Here is a 23,133-nt window from a genome sequence, read left to right as displayed (position 1 = left end):
CGTTTGGCAACTCATTCTCTTCTGCACAGACGAGACGCACAGTGCCTGGATCAAGTTCAATATCTGCAAGACTAAACCAACGTTATAAAGCTGAATAGAGCCCAGCCTGAAACCATTATCTTTGGGAAGTGCACTAGAGCATGAGAGCTAGGACCAACACCTACCCCTTCCACCCACTCCAAGAACCTTGGGATCGTCAAGTACTGCAAACCTGACATGACCGCCGAAGTCAACGCCATCACCGCCATATGCTTTCATACCCTGAAGATGCTGAGGAAGATTTGAAATGGCTTCCACTCAGCACCCAGAAAATCGTCAAACACACGTCCTGATCACAATGAAGGTGAACTACAGGAACACCCCTTTATACTAGGATCAACAAAAAACCCACCAGAAGGTGAAGACCATTCACAACTCGGTGGCCAGAATCACTGTCAACCTCTCATGCTGCACTCAAACAACACCACACCTGAAGGAGCTTCACTGGCCCTCCTTACACAAACGAGCACAATTCAAAGTCTTCACCCACACTTTCGGGCACTATAGAACACACCCAGAATACCTCAACAATCGTATCTGCTTTCACAAGGCTACTACACCTTCGCCCGACCGGACGCCTACTTATACATCTCCTGCACATACGGAAAACCAGATGCAGCAGTCAGGTCTTCTCCTACATCACTCCTACTGTGTGGAATGATCTGCCACTACACATAAGAGCCACCTCCTCCCTTAATAATTCCACTAGAAGCTGAAGATCTGTCTTTTCGTGTAGTCCCACCAGGCCCGAATTTTGACTGTGCTCACACCTGCTTTGTGCCAGGGTAATATCTGGGGTGAAAGTGCGAACTACAAATCTGCATAACAGAAGATAACATAACAAATTGGATGGATGACTCCAGGCATGATTAAGATGAGCTGTTGGGACCCATGCTCCCATAAGCTCTCCATTTTGGTTGACTCAGTAAAAAAATCTCTAAATTAATCACTGGTTAGTACACTGATTCCATTTCATCAGTTATTTTTATGGCTGACTGTTAGATGGCTACCAAACATATCCAAATCAGTTTCAGTCCTCCCCAAAATAGGACAGTGAAGCTGAGCTAGTGGCCAGTTCCCTTCTGAACAGAAACACTGAGAATTAATGTAAGTTGAAACTAAGTTTGGGAAGATTGATTGAGATTGATAGATACACATATGTTGATGGGAGATTTGGGTACCATGGTAGATCATACGTAGTGTCTATAAGTGGGGTGGATGACCTCTATAGGAAGGTAGTGTAAGTAAACCAGCTGGCACAGACGGCATACAAATCAAATTGTAGTCATCAGCTAGAGATGTTGAATGACCGTTGTATTTACAGATGTAGTTCCTGTAAAGTTATGTAGTGCTAAAAAATAACCTCCTGGATGAAATGGAATAAGTTACATAAATACTGCATGGTAATTTGGGACAAGCTGTTGTAAATGAATTTAGGACCCTAGTGTAAATGTTCCCGATCCATGCCCTTATATAGGTATAGATTATCCTATCCTTATATAGGCATAGAAATCATTACTATTTTTAGACTGAGCCTATGCAGCCCAAATACGGCATGGCTACTTCCACTAAATTCCAAGAATCAACAACGATTTCTTCGAAAAACCCGCCTTCAGGAGCTAGGGACATCCCCTTGCTTGAATACTAATTTAGCTAGGAAATCATGGAGTTTTCGAAGATTTGATGGCGTTAAGTCCAATCACACGTCAAACTCTGCACCTTCAAAGTATAAATATGCCTAGATTTGCCCAAACAAACACACAGTGGTTTGGAGCAGATCGACTAACTACTTGCCCGACGCCCTGCAGCAGCAAGTGCCGAAGGAAGCCTACCCTCCAGTTGACGCACTGAGAGACTCTGTCTTTTCTGCTGCCGAGAAATCCAGCTCCAGTGTTTCCAGGCTTCCCTTGCAGGTTGCTGGTAAATCGAGTCCTGAGAGAGAGATACAAGACCTCCTTCATTCTAAACCAAGGTACGGAGTTGATTAGGCCCTTAGAGAATTTTTGATTAGATTCTTGGCAAAAATACTAAACTTAAACTACTCCTCACTTACTTCTTCACTTGTGCTAGGCTTAGGTCAGGTACACCGGGGTAGGCGTATTTTAGAAGCACCAGTTGAGTACTTTTAGCCATCATTTTATCACTGTATGCATTTTATATGTTTTAGGCAACTTATGGCTTAGAAAACATATCATGCTTTTACAGTATGACTTTATAATACTGTTCGTATTATATACCCTGTACTTTATTACCAGTATTACGATTGTAGCAGTACATTTCTTATGCTTGAGAAAAAAGACTGTTCAATAAATACCTTTTATTGAAAACGCCCGTCTCTCTATTTTCTCAGCACCTCTGGTGAAACGAAGCATGCACGATTGACTGAGTAAAATAGTTATCTATTGTTTCTGCGACTCTAGAGATTGATTTCTTATTCTTGGGAAACAAAGTTGTCATTTTTATGCGGTTGTCAGAAACGAATCCCTTCTTGTGCATTCGAGAAAGTTTCTAGTGACCTCTGGGCTAGCTGGCACTCACAATTAAGTCTAATATATATGATAGAGACCTAGTCGACCTCAGTCCTACGTCTAAACTATAGTATATGTTATTCCAATGCGCAGAGCCTATTGGGAATATAGGAACTACACTACAAAGCAAAGAGAAAGGAAATGTAGGATGTTAACAGATGCAGTGGGGTAGGTGTGGGCAGTAAATAGTATGCAGAAGGCAGATATTTGACCAGTGAAGTTCTTTATGCAGTTAGTGTGCACACAATTTGCTTGGAAAGAGTCAGAGACATTTGAGAGACCTACTGGTTCAACTTTCGACGTATGCTCATATTCTCAGAGCAACACGCAATCTGATGATTGTCGTTAAGTGTTTTAGTGCAGGCGAAAGCTTGGCGATACATGTGCAGGTGTAAAGTTTGGTATTGAAGTAGGTCTTCAAAGGGGCTAAAAGGTGTCACTTGCTCTTTTGAGGCCTATTTAGGTCTAAGCCTACCAGACAGTTTTGCTAATGACATCTTGGTGACCTTTGGAAAGCTTCCTTCGGAATGCATTACGCCCATTGCTTACCATTGGCTTTGTGGTTTGTAACTCACATTAGCTTGCTTTTTATTTCCTGGTTTTATTTGTTTAAGCTGTCCAGGTTGAGCTTGTCCATTCCCTTGTCCAAACCCTATTTTACTGTACTCTTCCACCAGTACTGAAGTTGTGTAAACAGGCCAATAAATTGAGTTCTTATCTTGCCACATTTGCTGTGCATTCAAAGACAGAGGTCAGATTTCCGGCTCTGTCGTCTAGAGAGATTGGTGTTTACTTTTCTTTCTCTGACTTCAAGGTGAGAGGATTTGTGAGACAATCGTGCTAGGTTCCCATGTGAAACGAGAGGCAGAATGATGTATTTTTTTCTAGCTGGTTACTCTGGGTGTGCTGTGCGAAGTTATTTTGTTTTCTATCAAAAAACAAAATTTAAACGTCTATAAATGAGGTGTGCAGATATTTCAGAATTAGGAAAGCACAAATGAAGCACATGTTTTGGTAGTTGGGTAGTGTGGTGCAAATAAATACCTCAATATGGCTAAACCAAATCAATACATTAGGTGTTCACATTTCCACACATCATTGGTGCGCTGTATACTTTTATCAGTAAAACTGTAGGTCTGTGCAAATGTAATGGTAATTTCACTTGAAGATGTATAGTCTGTAATGGCAGTGCGCGACCACACCATGCATACTCTACTTTACCACACTCCACTCTACTTTACTCTACTCTGAAAGAATCTAGTCTGCATCGCTGCACTCTATGCCACTACACTCTACTCTATACTACGATACACTACTCCACTGCTTGTCACATCACTCTGACACTCTATGCCACTCCACTCTGATACTTAACTTCACTCTATACCCTTCCATTCTGACACTCTACTCCCTTCACAACACTCTACACTGCTCCACTCCATGCCCCTCCATGCCACTCAAATCCACGCCACTCTGCCACTCCATAACTCTCTATGCCACCCCATAACACTCCACTCTTCTTTACCCCACTAACTTTTAGCCATGCTGAACAGCAGCCATGCTGGTATACAACATGGCTAAAACATATTGACAAAGGCAATAGGTATTGCATTGTCGAGACGTATTAGCTTTGCCAATGCTTGTCATGCTTTATGGAGGTCTGGCTCTGCTGTTTTACGAAGCACCCGTTTCCTCAATCCTGCAAAGCAGTAGTTGGCTCAATTTCTCTGTTGCAGCTGATTCTAGTTATTCAGTGCATTTTGTCTTCTAAATGAAGAACCAAGTTACTTTTCTGGAAAATATTTCATCACACCATGAAAAATTGTACCTGTACTGAGACATTACATCTTGAATCACCACAGAGTTGCCCCATAGTGCCCGCCGCTCCAAAAACATCTGCAGATCTATTTATGGAATGTCCACAAATACCGTTTCCTTCTGCAATGTGACATTTTCCTTTGATTTTTAGGTGCACTTATTGTACAGGAGTTTGTACTTTAATTGTTTCCATGTATGACTTTCAGATTATTAAATCCTCAGCTCGTGCTCGTACATTTTTATTTTATGCTGTGCTTAAAAAAAAATAAAGTTATAGAGCTGTCTAACATGTTCTTATCTATTTACCTTTCCCTTTGAATTAACAGTGTGATGTTTTAATGATATTATGTTTGCTTGTTTCCAGGCACATATCCCACTTCATGCACAATGTTCCTTTCCCTTCACCTCAAAGACCAAGAATTCTTGTTCAGGTAACAAAAGCTTTTCAATATTTTACCTTGGTTGTGCATGTAAATAGTGACACACATTTTCTACAAGACCACTTTTGGCTTGATATGTAGTTGTCCATTTAATTGTAGTTTTCGGTTTATATAAATATTTTAGTAAATAATGAATATTTGACATGACATATGAGTGAAATTAACAGGATGCATCTTCGTGGAATGCAAATAAAGTTTGTAAATTTAATTAGCAATTTTCAGCTTTTTTCAATAATGCATCTCAATTCAATATTTTAACAGGATATGTGCAGTAAGACATAAAGAAAAAGTAAGACATCCTAATAATGTCCATGCACCAGCGTGAACTCGTGGATGGAACACAATACACCCTAGTTCGAAATTCTTTATGGTTGCTCTATTCTCATGATTTCCTTCCTTGTTACTGTTAAGCCGTCAGTCATTTTTATTGAAGTTTATAATTTCAATGCTGAGGATGGATACTACCACCTTTTGTATGCTTGATGTTTTTGCTGCGTCAAATTGCAACACAAGATTCCCAATCCGCAGTTGCCCTCCAACCACCAACCTTAGTAACAAACCCAACTCCGACCTCTGCAACTTAGACCTAGCTACACTCAACAAGTTCTTCTCTCAAACAGTGCGGACTTGCAAGTAGTCCAGTGCAAGGCTAACTAACGCTGTTTGCGTATATATACCATATTATGCCAAAACGTTGTCCACTAAGGACAGCACCAAAGAATGAATGAACCATATCGGTAGAGCAGAGCTTGCTGCCCTTAGGCGCGTCAGTGTGTTAAGGTATCATCAGGCTGAGAAGGCAGAAGAGTTAGTTAGGTTGTACTTGATAACCCTTGTGAACCCACTTTTCCCCCGAATGCGTCACTGGGTATATGGTTAGTAATGAGTAAGAGGTCGAGGGTGTGCTGCAGAGAATTTTATGAAAGGATTTGTGTTCTCGTGCAAACATGGTAATGTTCTTTGATTTGAAAAGAACCTCCCCACACTGCCCTTTTTGCAATCATCTTGGCGTATGTGAGCCTGTTAAATCTGACCAATATTTATAGGTCTGTGAGGAACGCCCATTATTAGAATATTTTTTTCTAGGTGCGTTCGTGTCATACACCCTGTTCTTGATTTGGAGTTGGTGGAAGAACTCAGCCTCAATCATTTCATATTAATCCCTGCCTTATCAAAAGCCTTATTAGTCCTTTGAGACACGTTTCCTATCGTGAGAACTTCCCTCTGCCTCCCCCCCCTTCCCCTCCACCACCACCACAGTCTCTCTTTTTTGGAAATTAGGTGTTTTAATGATTAGATCATCTCAAATTGGCGGTGCCGCTGGATTCCTCACATAGGCGGGAGTTTTCCATATTTAGGACTTCAGTGAGTGTTACTACGATGGAAAACGGGGATTATAAGTAATCAAATTCCTCATTTGCACGTTCGTCCCATGAGCTTTAATTTATTCTGGAAGCTCTCGTTTAAGGATTTCTTTCAAAGATCTATGGGGGTATTTACCAAACCTTTTCATATGGTCTTTTTATGCTACAACATTAGGACAATAGTGTAGAACTGTCTTGAATTTAAATGTCGGATATAGGTGACTTTTCAAGGGTGCAAGTGGAAATTTAGTTTTTGTGCCCAGTGTTTTGTAACCCGCTTATTTTTCAGGTGTTGACAGTCTGCCTGCTACCCACTCATCTTCTCCAAAATGTGATTTTTTTTGTTCTGTTTGAATCCATGGTTCCCCTGAAATGGATCTTCCCAGATTGATAATCTACAGATTATTCCACACTAGCATGTGAAAATGACCACGTTTTGAAATGTTCATGATTTTTGTTTGTTTCGCTTTTCTTAATTTTTTTTTGTGTGAGATTATTGTATATACAATGAGACAAACAGAAAATGCAGCACAGCCAAACACTATATTCATTCTTATCTCTTTAAAACCTTTTTTGTAGTTAGTAGGGATGACTTCTGGACACATGGACTAGCTCTCGGGCAGCCATTTGACTTTGGTTAATTTTTTTGATTTGAGAGAGCAGGACCTTGGAACACCTTTGTGATTTTCCCAAGTTCTAGCTTTGAAAAAGGCATTTTTTTAAATTTATTTTTTCAACATCCTTTGCTGTTTTGCAGGACTGTCTGAGGTAACAGCGTTTTCTTTTTCCCTCAGGTGCCAGGTTTATTTTAATTACTATTGCCAGTTTGATAGGAAGATGTCTTTTGAGGACTGAAATAGCATGCAGGCAGACCCTTTCTTCCAGATTCATAATAAGGTCGTTCTCAGAACCAACCCCAACTTTCTCCCCAAGGTGGTCTGCAGCGTCCATCATTATCAGATACTTCAGTTAAGAGTCTTTTTTCCACATCCAGAATCTGTAGCAGAACGCACTTCACATACCTTAGATGTTTAAAGGGCGTTAATGTACTATGTTGACAGAACAGTACCATTTTGCAAGACACAACAACTATTCGTGTCCTACTCTAAGCCACTATCAAGACAAGGGTTGCACTTTGTCTTGTCAAGTGCATTTAGACTTGTTACGCTAAATCTAAAAGGTCCCTGCCTGTTCCCCCCCAGACCCCATTCCACTTGCAAGAAAGGGGCTGCTAGGCCTTTCCTTGGCAACATTTCATTAGCGGACATCTACAAAGCAGCTACTTGGTCCACTCCTCACATTTTTACTAAGCACTACTGTGTCGATGTCCTGTCTAGACAACAAGCTAGAGTTGGCATGGCACAGACTTCTGCAATGTTTTCAGGCTGAGCCAACACCTTTGAAAAGACTGCCTTACAGTCTATAAATAGCATGTGTATCTAAATGTACGCATGCCACGAGCAGAAAATGTTATCGACCCTGCAAGCATCTGTACGTGGCATGTAGTGCTGTAGGATCACATGCACCTACCCTCCTGCCTGGTCACCTGGATTCTGTTGCAGATGGTTGCATCTCATTCCTTTACTTCACATGGTCATCTTTACTGTATCTCTCGGCTGCTTCTACATCTCGCCTACCGTGTGGAAAAACAATCTAACTATGGAGCCGATGCCCATACGCCTTTCGTACAATAGGTTGTCACCACATCTCTTGACTTGAAAATACTTCTTCATACAAAAACAAGTTGCACACATCTGATCGCAACACTAGATGGCAGGAGTATGCAAAGCATGTGAGTCTACAGCACTACATGCTCTATTGTTAGCTTTCGCTGGTCTTCATTTGAGCCGCTGAAGGAGATTACTCTTAATATCTTGCATGCTAAAGTTATTTGGCTTTTATTGGGCATAGGAGTCAGAGACACGAGATGCTGCACCACACTAAAGCCTTGCCTACATACTGAAGAAAGACACACTACTGCAACCCAGGGAGGGTCGCCCATTCCACCAGGAGCTGTCAAATAGCAATAGAAGTTTGTTGGGGGGGTTTGTTTGGTTTCCGTTTCAGAAAAATGTAAATCAAAAAAGTAGTAATGTGATTGCTCGGCACATTTGCAAATAGACTATTGTGATTGTGGGATGTTAAGGCTCCCTAGAAAATGGTACCAGCAATATGGCCTAGGTTACATTGTCAAATGTAATTCCTTTGTGGCGCCTCCTAAGGCTTGCACTCTGTGAGCTTGGAACGGCGCCAAGCTGCTGTTTACAAATGGGCAACAACATACAGCATTGATGCTTGTAATATGATCTCTGTACATTAATCATCCCATGCTTACTACCAATAAAAAAAAAGAATAAAAAAGTTATTTGGCTTTTAGGATTTGTGAGCTGGGGCTACACGTCATATTTGGGATTTTCCTGTGGGGGATCTTTATATTTAGTCTGAAAATCATATCCAAATTCCTCTTGAGCTCTCTTATAGTTATACCATCATTTAATCCAGAGCTGTCTTCTCTGGATGTCTGCATTTAGCCAACATAGACAATTTCATTACTTACACACTGTTGTTTTGGCAATGGTCAAAAAGATTAAATGAACACCAGCTCAGTGCTAAGAGACTGGTGTACAATTCCCGATCCATGAAGTAACCATCATTAAGTGCACCTTTACTTACATGTTCCAGTGTTATTCTGACATGCTTCTCTGCGAGGAGAGGGTGTTAATAAAGGACCACTGTAATACTGCATCTTGGCCTCCCCTCCTCAACATCTTAATCTTAATATAGCACTACAAGAAATTTCTTATTTTGGATTGGTGCTGCAGAGGTGAGTCCGAGACTATGGGCCATATGTATGAAGGCCAAATGGGTTCGCAAACGGCTTTTGCGAACCCATTTTTGCAAAATGGTATGTATTAAACAATTTGGGTGCAAAATAAGGAATCGCCAAATTTGCCATTCCTTATTTTGCGATTGCATTTAAGGAATTGCAAATTTTGCGATTCCTTAAAAGCAATGTATCAAGGAAAAAAGAAATTCCAAAATGCCCTAAGGAATCGCAAATTACCACCAACTTCTAGTTGGTGGTAAGTTGCGAATTCTTTTAAAAAAACATTTTTTTTAAAAACCAAAGGTGCCATGTGACGCTCATACATGCCCTTAGGGCAAGTATGTGCGCCATATGCGCACACATGTCATTTTCAGGGGTGCAGCAGGGTGTTCTTGAGACACCCCTGCACCCTTGAAATTATTCTCAATTTGCGATTAGCAATTGGCGAATCGCAAATTGAGAATAATTTCACATTCATTCCTATGTGCCTCCTGGCCCAAAGAAATGAATAGGAAATTATTCATTAATTGTGATTAGCAATTTGCTAATCGCAATTAAGGAATATTAAGGAATCGCTAAACAATACCCAATTCCTACATACATACCATTTTGCGATTTCTAAATAGCAGGTCCTTAAGAATCGCTATTTAGGAATCGCAAAACGGAATGTTGATACATATGGCCCTATGAAACTAGCGTACTGCTGTTTGGGCTACTCTAAGGCATACTTCTATATTATCGCCTGCATTGTTGCAGACTGGCTACTGCGTATTATATTTCCAGATCTTCTAAGGACTGGGATGAAACAGTTTGGGGTTTTTATGTATTTTATAATTCCACTGGTATGCTCAGCTCTCACCCATTCCTAGGCAATATTGTTTTTTCTTTTTTACCTGTGCCACTTATTTTCAAAATATGAAATGGACATGATGCGTTGATATGTATTTTAAGGTAACATTTTATAAGATGCTTTAATTGTTTTTTCATTATTTTCTCCAGCTTTCTGCTCATGATGCCTTAATCATGTCACAACCCGTTTCTACACCTCTGCCCCTCAGGTAAAATATATATGTTAAATGCTTACTTTTCTTTTGCTAATTTGTATATAATGTGAACTTCCTGTTGCCTCTTCTCTAACTGTTCTTATATCCAAGGTGTTTATAGTGTCGACTTGTGACATCTTTTAGAACTTAAATATAGTTAAAAGCAATGGCCGGAATGCTTGAATTAGTCTCAGCCACTGGCAATTACCCAAGGTCGCATCCCAGTCCATCGTTATTTTGCACCCCACGCCACCTCAGTTTGGACCCAGCCAAATGCAATCTAGTCTTGACCCTGCTCTAATGGGAAGAGTCCAACCCAAACTGACTATCCTCCCTGAACCGGAATACTAGCAACCCAGAACCAGTTTTGCCCTAGTTAGGGCTCATCAGCCAGGTATAGCTCGATTTCATTGACTGTTACTTTGGACTTATGTCTAGGCATTTCAGTCCCATTTAGCGCAGCACACACAAGTATAAAAAAAAGTAATGGATGGAATGCTTCAGTTAATCTGAGCCACTGGTAATTGCTCGGACCGCATCGCCGTCCATTATTAGGCACACTATGCCACCAAAGTTTGGACCCAGCCATATGCAAATCAGTCTTGAGCATGGTCCATTGGGAACAATCCAGCCAGAACTGCCAAGCCTAGTCCTTCCTGAACTGGAATACAAGCAACTTAGGACCGATTTTGCCCTTGTTAGGGGTCATCAGCCAGGTATAGCTCAATTCCAATGACTGTGTGCATGGGACTATATCACATTAAATTAACCCTCCCTTCCACAGCATTAAAATCAAAAAGGTGCAATTATTTCGTGGGATCAATATGTTTCGACACTTTACTATGTCCACTCTGGGCTCTGCATTCATCAGGTGATCTGAAAACCTTACCATATTGTTAGGGTAACTTTGCAAAAGATACATTAGTTCCCAGAAGCATAACATAGGCATGTTGATTTTCTTGTCTGCGTCTATGCATGGTCACCTGAGAATGGATAATAAGAATGATATAATTGCAAAAAGAACAATATGCACCTCATCTAGTTGTGGACCCCATGTTACGTAGAATAGATTGATTGATTGTGGGTTTCTAAAGCGCTAGAATCGACTCCCGAAGGAGTATCTCTGCGCTGTAGACCGCTGGGGAACCCGTCCTGGCTTTCCCTGTGAGATGGTCCCTACTGGGTATCTCCAAGGTGAAACCAGGCATCCCCAGCGTATGTGGGGGGCCGTTGTGGAGATGAGGCAAGCTAATGCCCAGAGTTTGCCGAGTGTGATCCCTAGTTAGAGTAGGCACCGAGGCGAGAATTATCGAGTCTGAATACACCCTGGTTCATCCCATAGATAACTCATACTAAGCTTGGTGAACCAATCCCTCAATTGTTTGAGCCATTTGACCCGCCCCGTTTTTTTTTTATCTAAATCAAGGAGTTCGCCCATAGCACACCTTAGGGGTACCTTCGTTCTACTCACCCAGATTCTTAGCCAAAAGTTGAGCGCCCTTAGGATAGCATAATATCCTATGCATCTTAACCCTAAATCAGATCTAAGGGGTATTAAGGGTGTGCATCCTGGGAGGTTCACGATTGCCCTTATAAACTTATTTTCGGCCCAGGTCAACTCTTTTACATTATCCAGACCCCACAGCTCAGCCCTATAGAGGACCGCTCCTAAGCCCTTTGCCTTGTGAATTTCTCATATAGGGGCTAGTGGTCTATAAGGGTAGGTTCTGATCTTGAACATGTTGAAGGGTCAAAGTACCCTTTCTGATCTGGTTTGGCCAGGATACATCTTCACTTATCCTGATTCCCAAATAATCAAAGGCTTTAACATTCTCTAGAGCTTGGGAGTCCAAAAACAAGGGCCCTATGCTTTTCTTATAAGGGTTGAAAACCATATATTTTGTTTTTCCACAGTTTATCATTAAACCCCTACTCTGGCAAGCATTTTCAAATCTATTTCACAAATTTTGGATGCCACTTGGAGTTTTTGCAATAAGTAGCGTGTCATCAGCAAATAAGAAACATGGGATCTGTTGACCAGACAATTTTGGGGGGTCCCCACCACAATTAAAAAGCTCCCCTATAATGCCATTTATAAAAAGGGTAAAAAGAGTCGGTGCCAGGTCGCACCCCTGGCGTACTCCTTTCTGTATAGATATTTTCCCAGAAAGGGCAGCGTCACTGCTCCATCTCACCTTTGCATAGGTGTCATAGTGTATACGGATTAAGATGTTGACCAAGTAAACCGGCATCCCCATATCCCTCAGGGTGGCCCACAGCTGTTCTCGATTTATGGAATCAAAGGCGGTCTTCAGGTCCACGAACACAACATACAGGTGGCCCCTGTTGATTGTGACCTTCCAGATCACCATCATAAACCTGAGGACCTGGTCTGTTCTGCTTGTGGATTCCCTAAAACCTGCCTGGAGGTCCGACAAAATATTTACTTAATCCATCCAATCTTGAATTTGATTTAGGATTACTTTACAAATTTTTGGGGGGACGTCAATTAAACTAATTGGCCTGTAATTCTCTGGTAACCCTTTGTCCCCCTTCTTATGGATAGGAATAATTTCTGCGCCCAACCGTGTGGGCGGGAGCATACCACCCTTAAGGATAGCATTAAAAACTACAGTCAGGACCGGGCCCCAGACAGCCGGCTCCAAACTGAAAAGGTCACCTGGAAGTCTATCAAGGCCAGGGGCCTTCCCCTGTTTACATTTTTTAAAGCCAAAATGGTTTCACCAACATCAATCTAGTAAAAATCCTTTTCCAGGTCTTCGGTGAACGATGGGCATAGAGCGGGGCTTATTGTTCCCTCAGAGTTTGCAAAAAGCTGACCATAGTAATCTTCCCAAACCTGGGGCTGTAGGTGGGAGTCAGATTGAGTCACCTCCCCAGATTTATCTCTAGCCAGCTTTCCTCTGAAGTTCACGGCTTGTTAATTGTTTATTCTGATAGATACATCTGCCGTGTGGATTCCTCACCTTGTGAATACCCCCTTGCGTCAGCAACATTCGGAAATTCTTTTTTCGTAGCCTCGCGCCGACGTGGACTCCTGACGTCATAGAGACACGACCTCGCTCGCGACTCCGCTGACGTCACCGACGCCTATAATAGGCCCACGCCGGCGTGATGACATCAGTTCCCTTTTTTCCGCGTCGTCGACGCTAACGGTTATCGGGAATCTCTGTAGCCAACAGATACTTTGTTGTCTTTATTATTAACATTTTCTGCATCTCTGTATCCTGTCTCTTCGACAATGTCTTCAAAAAAGACCGGCTTCAAGCCCTGCAGAGAATGCGGCAAAATGATGTCCATTACCGACCCACACAGCGACTGCATCTGGTGCTTGAGCTCGGACCATGATGTGGAGGACTGCTCTTCGTGTAAGAAGATGAACCCGAAGGCCCTGAGAGAGAGAGAGGCGAAGCTCCTGGTGGCTAAAATGAAAGCTGGAAAAGGAAAATCGTCGAAGTCTCGTTCTCGAAGGGCGAGGTCGAAGTCGAGATCGAGGTCCAGGTCTAGATCTAGAGGAAGGTCGTCTTCGAAGTCGGCTTCGGACCATGTTTCGAAGAAGAGGAAACATAAAAAGAGGAGACATGAGTCCCGACGTCGTTCTGGTAAGGAGTCGGGGTCGAGGTCGAGGTCACCGAAGGTTCGTTCGAAGGTGGTGACCATTGAAGTTTCGGATCCAGAACCTGAAGGTGAGGCTTCCCCTTCTGAGTCACGGGCGCCGTCTCCGGCTCCGTCTCCGACTCCGAATCCGGCTCCGAATCCATCTCCGGCGCCGTCCCCGGTCCGAGATGAGGAGGAGCCTCATGAGGATGAGGGTTCCGAGCCCTTAAGCGAGCCGAATCCGAACGCTCCTCGAGACAGGCCTGAAGGTTTTCATCCACCATTTCCTGCCCCAGGCCAGGACCCTTCTGCGTTTCTCAACGCGATGTATGGAGTCTTTTCGAGGTCATGGTACCCCTCTGGTGCACCTTCGGGTCCCATGGGTCCTTTGGCGTTTAACTTAGGAGTCCCTCACTCCTACCCTCCGGCTCCGTTTATGCCTTACATGCCGGCTCCGACGCCACCGTGGCATTTTCCGGCTCCACCGAAGCCGTCGACGCCGGTTCCGGCTTCGCCAGCTCCGGGTCGACCTAGAACACATCCCGCTGAGCCTGCGGATTCGATCCCGACGTCGATTACGAATCCGTCGGAGCCGATGGTGGATCCGAGGGCAAAACGGGTCAAGATGAGATCCAGAAGAGAGGCTCAGCGCCTTCTGGAGGAAAGGAGGTTTTTGGACTCACAATCTGATCTCGAGGAGGGTGAGTTGGATGAAGATACTTTTGAAGATTTGGCAGAAGCAGGAAGCCTGGATTTCTCTCCAGAGTGGGAGTTACCATCAGGTTCTAGTACTCCTTCTAAGGACATTCAACCCTACCATTTGATTATGAGAAAGGCTGCCAGTCTGCTTAAGTTGACTTTGCCTACAGCAGAATTCAAATCTAATATTCTGACTGAAGTACTCCATTCTCCGAGTTCAGTGGTGGAACCTCTTCTTCCTTTCAATGAGGCTCTAACAGAGCCCATTCTGGAGGTGTGGAAAAAGCCTTTGTCTGCTCCAGCTGTCTCTAAAAGTGTAGCCAGAAGATACAGGGTTGCCCCTGATGATCCTGCCTTTTTAACCTCTCACCCTTCACCGGAGAGTTTGATCATTCAGGCTGCATGCTCCAAAAAGAACATTAGTGCTTTCCCTCAGGTTCCTTTTGAGAAGGAAGCAAAGAAGCAGGATCAGGTGGCAAAGAAGTCCTTCTCCTCTGCCAGTATGGCATTGAAGTCATCAAATGCCACTTGCTTGATGGGGAGATATTTACACGCTCTGATGGACTCTTTACATGTTCTGGCTCCAAAAGTTCCTGATGACAGCAGGAAGGATTTTGAGGAAGTCATCTCTGACGCTCAGGCAGCGGCTCGCCAGGTCATTCAGAGCGGTTTGGATACTGTAGACTCTGTGGCGCGCATTATGGGCACTGCTGTCGCTACTAGGAGGTCTGCCTGGTTGAAATCCTCTGACTTTTCGGCTGATGTTCAGGCGACATTATTAGATCTTCCTTTCGATGGTTCAGGCCTTTTTGGGAAGAAGGCTGATGCGGCCCTTGAGAGGTTTAAAGATTGCAAGGCGACTGCTAAATCCCTGGGTCTCCAAATGAGAGGTTCTTCAACTGGCAGAAGATTCAGAGGTTTTGGCCGTCCTGCCTTTCGGAATTCCCGGCAAGGCCAGCAGCAGCAGCAGCAACAACAGCAGCAGCAAAACTCCTTATACAGGTCCTACAGGGGAAAGCAAAGAGTGCGTCCTCGTGGACGTCAGATCTCTTCCTCCTCCACTTCCTCCAACCCTCCTGCCCCTGAGAAGCAGCCCTAGATCCGACATTCAGGATCATGTGGGTCCGGTTGGGGGCCGGCTTACCCATTTTCTACAGGATTGGGAATCGGTTACGTCAGATCTTTGGGTTCTCAATCTTGTAGAAAATGGGTATGCCCTTCCCTTTCGGGAATTCCCTCCCAATTTCCCTCCTTGCCAAGGGTATTGCTCCGAGGAGCATCTGTCTCTTCTGCAAGAGGAAGTTTTAACTCTGATAAGAAAGGGTGCGATAGAGGTGGTCCCAGAGCAGGAAAGGGGTCAGGGATGCTACTCCCGGTATTTCCTGATTCCGAAGAAGGATGGCAGGCTTCGTCCAATCCTGGATCTCAGGATCTTGAATCTCTATCTGAAACAGGAGAAATTCAAGATGCTCACCCTTGCTCAGGTTCTTCAAGCGCTGCAAGAAGAAGACTGGATGGTGTCACTCGACTTGCAGGATGCTTACTTTCACATCCCAATCCTGAAGTCGCACAGGAGGTATCTCCGTTTTACGGTGGGATCGCAGCACTACCAGTTTGCGGTCCTTCCGTTTGGACTTACTACTGCGCCTCGAGTCTTCACCAAGGTGATGGCAGTGGTGGCGGCACATCTCAGAAGGTCAGGGATTCCGGTATTCCCTTATTTAGACGACTGGCTGATCAAAGCGGAGTCGTCAGAGAGAGTGCTCCATCATTTGCGGGAGACAACCCAGTTGTTGTACAGGTTGGGTTTTTCAATAAATGTACCCAAGTCTCACCTGGTGCCCTCCCAGCGCAACCTGTTCATAGGTGCGGTACTGGACACAACCGTATGTCGTGCATTCCCTCCCCCTCAAAGGATTCGCGACATACGGGAGATGATTCCTTTGTTTTACAATGGAGCGGTCGTTCCAGTCCTGAAGGTCCTTCGCCTGCTCGGTCTGATGGCTTCATGCATTGTGTTGGTCAACCATGCACGCTGGCACATGAGGGCGCTCCAGTGGTGTCTCCGCAGGCAGTGGTATCAGCACAGCGGAGACCTCAGGGAGTCAGTGAGGATCTCCAGAGAAGCTGCAGCGGATCTGTCTTGGTGGGGCGTGGAAGGCAATCTGTCCCAAGGAAAGCCTTTTCAACTTCCCCCATCGGTGGCCACGGTGATAACGGATGCATCCACTCTCGGGTGGGGTGCTCATCTGGGGGATCTGGAGGTCAAAGGCCTTTGGTCTCCAGAGGAAAGGTTGCTTCACATCAACCTTCTAGAATTGCGGGCGATACGTTTGGCGCTCAAGGCCTTCCTCCCTTCCCTTCGCAGTCAGTCTGTTCAAGTCCTGACGGACAACACGACTGCGATGTGGTACATCAACAAGCAGGGAGGAGTAGGGTCGCAGTGTCTCTGCAGAGAGGCTCTGCGTCTCTGGTCCTGGGTTCAGGACCATCAGATTTGCCTGATGGCAAATCATCTGGCCGGTGTTCTGAACGTTCGTGCAGACAGTCTCAGTCGGCAGTTCTCTGCCGACCACGAGTGGAGGCTGCACCCGGAGGTGGTTCACGACATCTTTCAGATGTGGGGGACTCCTCGGGTGGACCTGTTTGCCACTCGCGAGAATGCGCACTGCCTGTCGTTCTGCAGTCTCCAGTATCCGATGCAAGGAGCCTTGGGGGACGCGTTTCAGTTGAGTTGGAAAGATCAACTCCTTTACGCGTTTCCCCCCATACCCTTGATTCCTCGGGTTCTGAGGAAGATTCGCCAAGACCGGGCCCAAGTCATATTGGTCGCTCCGGATTGGCCAAGAAGGGTGTGGTATACAGATCTACTCCACCTCTCCTCTCACCCGCCGCTCCGTCTCCCTCTCAGGGCAGACCTCCTCTCTCTGATGGAGGGGCAGGTTTTACACCCCCACCTCCAGACATTGCACCTTCATGCCTGGAGATTGAGCGGGGCAACCTGAATTCCTTTTCCCTCCCGCCTGACGTTGTGGATGTCATCTTGTCAGCCAGGCGTGACTCCACTAAGTCCATCTATTCTTATAGATGGGCGAAATTTGTCACGTGGTGTGGGGAAAGGTCTGTTGATCCTTTGAGGGCCCATTTGTCTAATGTTCTACAATTTGCTCTTTCTTTGGCGCGGCAGGGTCTGGCGGTTGCCACGGTAAAGGGTTACCTGTCGGCGCTGTCGGCTTTTCTCTGTTTGCCTGACCAGCCCTCTCTTTTTAAGTCTCCTGTGGTCTTAAGGTTTTTGAAGGGTCTTACTAATATGTTCCCTCCTTCACCTTTCATTGTGCCTCAGTGGGATTTAAATCTTGTATTGACCTTTTTGATGGGGGCTCCCTTTGAGCCTCTCCACAAATGTCCCATGAGGCTTCTTACCCTTAAGACAGTCTTCCTGGTGGCAATAACCTCGGCAAGGAGGGTTAGTGAGCTTCAAGCTCTTAGCTCCAAGCCCCCATTCCTGACCATTCATGTTGATAGAATGGTTCTTAGGACCAGGGCTGCTTTTCTGCCTAAGGTGGTAACTCCCTTCCATCTAGGACAGTCCATTACCCTACCTACCTTCTATCCTCCCCCTCACCCTTCCAAGGAGGAGGAGAGACTGCACCGTCTGGACCCTAAGAGGGCGGTGTCCTTTTACTTGGACAGATCCAAGGACTTTCGCTTGGAGGACCAGCTCTTCGTCGGATTTGCTGGCTGCAAGAAAGGAAGGGCGGTCCATAAAAGGACTTTATCGAGATGGATCGTCCTCTGCATAAAGATCTGCTACTCTTTGGCCGGTAAGGAACCACCAGAGGGTATAAGGGCTCATTCAACTAGAGCTAAGTCTTCGACCTCAGCATTGGCTAGAGGTGTGCCTGTGGAGGATATTTGTAGGGCGGCGACTTGGTCTTCCCTCCACACTTTCGCGAAGCATTACTGCTTGGATTCCGAAGTGAGGAGGGACGGCCATTTTGCGCGCTCTGTCCTTCAGGATTTCCTGGTTTAGAAGAGTGGACACCCTCCTCCGGGAGTGGGGACTGCTGTGGGACTCTATTCACAAGGTGAGGAATCCACACGGCAGATGTATCTATCAGAAGAACAAGTTACTTACCTTCGGTAACGCTTTTTCTGGTAGATACTATATCTGCCTGTGGATTCCTCACCGACCCACCCGCCTCCCCGTTGTCCACTCTTCTATGCCAGAGTTACTGTAGTGTAATATATATATATATTTTATTGTCAAGGAAATGTTTCAGTTGCTTTCCTGCTTTTGCTTAACACTGTGTGTTTTGCCTTGAGTACTGTGTACTGTGTATACTTGTATATTTCTACTGTCATTGGTCCGTCCGTGTGCCTCGATGGCACGGAAAAAAGGGCGGAACTGATGTCATCACGCCGGCGTGGGCCTATTATAGGCGTCGGTGACGTCAGCGGAGTCGCGAGCGAGGTCGTGTCTCTATGACGTCAGGAGTCCACGTCGGCGCGAGGCTACGAAAAAAGAATTTCCGAATGTTGCTGACGCAAGGGGGTATTCACAAGGTGAGGAATCCACAGGCAGATATAGTATCTACCAGAAAAAGCGTTACCGAAGGTAAGTAACTTGTTCTTCTCCCAAAAACATATTAGTAGCAAGTAGGTTAAAATAGGATCACAATCCTTAATTTACTGCTGGCGAGTGGATTACTGAGTTTTTAAACGGTAATACCCACAACCCTGCATGGTTGCTAAGATATTATTTTCCGATCACTGGGTGTTTAATTATTGCACAAACACTCCACAAATGTAAAATTGTTTTGCTGAAAAGCAGTCTCCATGTTTCCATTGCCTTGACGAGGAAGATCAACTAGGTTCATGGCTTCCATTACTGTAGTTTCCGTTGACTAATGATTTCATTGTAGGGAGTCTGTGCTTAGCAATGTGGTACGTGGTTAAAATTGCATTGGACCTACTCAGACTTTTAGCCTCATGTGCAACAGTAAGTTGCGTAAAATGAGATATTCAAGCTTTAAGGTGCCTAGAAATTGCTCTGTTAATGTGTGGTTTACCGTAAAAGCATCTTAGGACATTCTTAAAGGTTATGTTAACTTTTAAGTTTTTCCATAGTATTACTCCTGTGTCAAATCTGAATTTCATGAAAACTCGCACATTGTTCCCCTCGAGCGTCATTTAGTGCAAACATTCTTCACAATATTACACACACTTGACGTCTTGGCACTGCCAGTTTTTACATTCATGAATCTAAAACCATACGGCAGCACTTCCCAGCCAAATGTAATCTATGGATAGGCAAAGAAACACTGAACCATAGCCAGGCAAAACAAAGCTGCATTGTTAATCGATTGCACAAAATAATATAAACGAAACCATTTAAGTCTTTGCCAGGGAACTTACTATTCTCCTACCGTCTTGATGACCAAAGCGGCATTTTGGGAAGTAATGAGATGATCTATCGCAAGTCATTGCTTGATTTACAGCCTAAGGCTTGATGAGTAGGAGAAGTGGTCCTTAACGAATGTATTTTAAACACATCACCCTGCTTATTGATGCGTGCCATTGTAATGATTAAAAACGTAAATGTATAAATTATCAAGTAGGCGAGAAATTATATTCCCTTACCGGAAACGACTTCCCCAGCACAGATCTATTTGATATTTTATTGATTCACATGCACCCCACCCTACCACCACAGAAAAGGGTCAGTAGAAACAAGAAGTGCAGAAAGTAGGAAACTGTTCTAATGTAAAGATTAAAAAACCCTCCCTGGGTTTTCCTGTTTTTTGCTTACGAGAATTTTGAGACAAACTTGTGTATTTGTTTATTATTCCGGTGCTACAGAGTTATGAAGCCACCTTTTAGGCAAGGCAACAGTCGTGCATTGAAAGGACCTGTGCTTCCAGCTGAAATTCTGAGACACCTTTTGTGCTGTGCATAGAAATGACTCCAGTCCCATACCAGTGCCTGCTAATCGGGAGAAAGGAGGCTTAGGGTCTAAGACTACACATCACTAGGTTGAATGTTCTGTCCTTTAAGAGGCAGTCTATCTTTAAGCATGGCACCTAAGGGTGATATAAAACAGTTAGGGATTTCTTTACACGATCATATACAAATTGCCATTATTGTGTATTTTGTTAGCACTCTGTACTTGCAGAACACTGTATGACAATATCTTGGTAATCCACATTAGACTGTCAAGTAGTGTGTTACACTAACTTTGTGAATATGAAGTATTATTTTTCAACAAAAAGCTTCCGTTAATAAAGTTAATTGGCAAAAATGCTCCACAAACAAAATGTATTTTTTTGCATAGGTTACTATATAGGGCGTAGAATTCTGATTGGGGTCGTTGAATTTACGAACAGTATGGTTTTGTGTGTGATAGACCTTGAACGTGTCACTAATGTTTTCTATATGAGATTTTTCTATTTTGTTTTAATTTAGTGCAGCCAAGCTTTAAATGTTTATATAACTTTAGATTTTATTTTTTGTTTACATTTGTTTTTATTATAGTTTGTAATTTTTCATTACATCTGGTACATCTGCAATTCAATATAATTTACACTTTAACTTTGTACAAACAATGCAATTATGGTGCTAAACATCTGTCGTTATCACCTATTACAGATCCAGTGTACTAAGAGCTGGCGTAGTATCTTGACATTCAGATTTTAACTATAGCCAATTTAACTTGAATAAAACATAACATTTTTACCCTTTCTCCTGGAACGTTTACAATATATTTGCACATCACCACATGCATCACGTCTGTTATTTCATCTCGCTGTACTATCCCAGCCACCCATCTTATCTTTGTATGGTGTGAACTCAGTTCCTTATGTCTGCTAGTGCCCAACGCTCTCAATTCACATAGGTTTCTTTGGTGTTTGGGGGCTGAATGTATATCGGGTGGGGGGAGGTGCAGAGGAGAGGAATGGGGTACGCGGGGAAGAGGGGGGGAGAGAATGGGGAAGGTTGGGGAGGGGGGACACGAATAGCGTCCTACCGCAAACTTCTATAGGCGCCATTGGTAGAATGCTAGGCACCTCCACTCTTTCCGTGTACCTTATGCTACCTTCTGTTGCCTACCCCTCTTCATTCTCGGGGTCGTCATAACTTTGGATTTTCAATGTCCACAATTATAGAAATGCGTTACGTTTATGAATCTATTGACCAACCATGAATGCAGTATTGGAAGGTGTAACTGAAATGTGCATGTGGCTGGTGCTGGAATATTTTTTGCAGTAATTATTGGTTAAGGGGCCTGAGCGTGTTGTGTGTATGATAGTAAAAAGCAAGAGTGGGTAGTTAAAATATCTTTGCCTAGAGTACTCCGATCGATGCCAGTCTAGTTAGTGATTGATTTAGTTCCCTAGGAACAGGTTGCCAAATCCTATGAAAGATATGGGTGCCCGGTGTGAGTGCTGTGGCCCAAGTGCCGGAGCCTTCTAATTTAGACATGCGTTTCCTTTGAGTAGATGTGTTGGTAAGTGAGATTTGCTACTGTAAAGGTGGCACGAAAAATGAAAATTACGATTTTTTTTGTTTCCGTTTTTAGCGGTGCAAATTTCAGCACTCTGCTGATGAACCTCGGACCTGAGAACTGTGCGACTTTGCTGCTATTCGTACTACTAGAAAACAAAATACTGCTGCACTCTCTCAGGCCGGCCGTGCTGACCGGAGTCGCTGAAGCAGTTGTAGCGGTGAGCATAATACTGGTCTTGATGCACTACTGATATTCTGTATTGTAATATCTACTACTACATTGAGCACGTTTTCTTGTAAATAAAATGGGGATGACTAAGTCTGCATTAGTCAACACTTCAGACCTCCTGCCCGCCCCAATGTCTCATAATAACTTTTTATTTTACAGAGCGCTCTACATTGCGCTTTTAAGAACTGTATAATTGATGTTATATTAACAAGTTTAATAGAATTACATTTCTCGACTGTGGAAAGATTAAATGCGGGGTATGTTGTGCCTGGATTTAAACTCATGGTCACTGCAGATGTCCGCAGCAGTGTTCTCTCGCTGAGACATCTTGCCCGGATACTCACCTTTGTTACCATGGAGACCTGCTATAACCTTAACTTTTAGTTGCGTTTTATTTTTGAGTCCTTCCTCCGTTTTCCAATTGTCAAATACCTTTGAATTATTCAGTTGTCAATGTGCCCTAATTCTTTATTCCACTCATTATACATTTATGTACGTACCTCTGTGATTAAACATATTTACCTTACAAGCTTCTCTATTCTCTACTTGAGGGAACAACAAAACATTGCGGTAACTAGACACTAGGCCAAACCTTCACAAAAGTGAGTGTAATTCCATTTGTCTCTCCTAAAGGCTTCATGGAATAGTTCAAATTTACTTCACTAGCCTGCTTGGTCTTACTGTTACGCAGTCCTGTTTTCAACTTTTGACAGAACATTTTAACATATTTAAGCCTGTTATGTATTGAATAGGTGCACTAAACACCAGATTGGGTGAAGTATTCTTGGTCATCATTAAAGAAGGTACCACTCACCAAAATCACATTGCCACTAGGTATTGGTCGACTACAAGCTTCACATGTGGGATCACCTACACGCTCTTCTTGGCTTCTAGCACAACCGTCCCAATATGTGCTGGTTTCAAGGTCATTCCTTTCCAGAGGTATGTAAACTGAGTCTGATGGTCCCAGTACATCTCTCAAGGGGAGCATAAGAAGTAGAGGGCTTACTCTCAAATGAAATGTA

The 23,133-nt window shown here is 43.8% G+C and overlaps 1 protein-coding gene across 1 annotated transcript in view; it reads left to right on the top strand.

Moving 5' to 3' along the window:
• DENND4C (DENN domain containing 4C) overlaps window positions 1-23,133 on the top strand; it is a 1,285,018-nt gene that overhangs the window by 322,992 nt on the left and 938,893 nt on the right. The window contains exons 8-10 of the mRNA XM_078675962.1: window positions 4,747-4,813; window positions 10,013-10,071; window positions 21,953-22,097. Of these exons, the coding sequence (XP_078532088.1) occupies window positions 4,747-4,813; window positions 10,013-10,071; window positions 21,953-22,097 (271 nt within the window). The remainder of the gene's footprint in view (window positions 1-4,746; window positions 4,814-10,012; window positions 10,072-21,952; window positions 22,098-23,133) is intronic.

Source organism: Lissotriton helveticus, chromosome 2_1 (genome assembly GCF_964261635.1).
Source record: "Lissotriton helveticus chromosome 2_1, aLisHel1.1, whole genome shotgun sequence".
NCBI classification, from domain to species: Eukaryota; Metazoa; Chordata; class Amphibia; order Caudata; family Salamandridae; genus Lissotriton; species Lissotriton helveticus.
The sequence above is the reverse complement of the archived record's forward strand: the minus strand, read 5'-3'. Positions and strand labels throughout refer to the sequence as shown.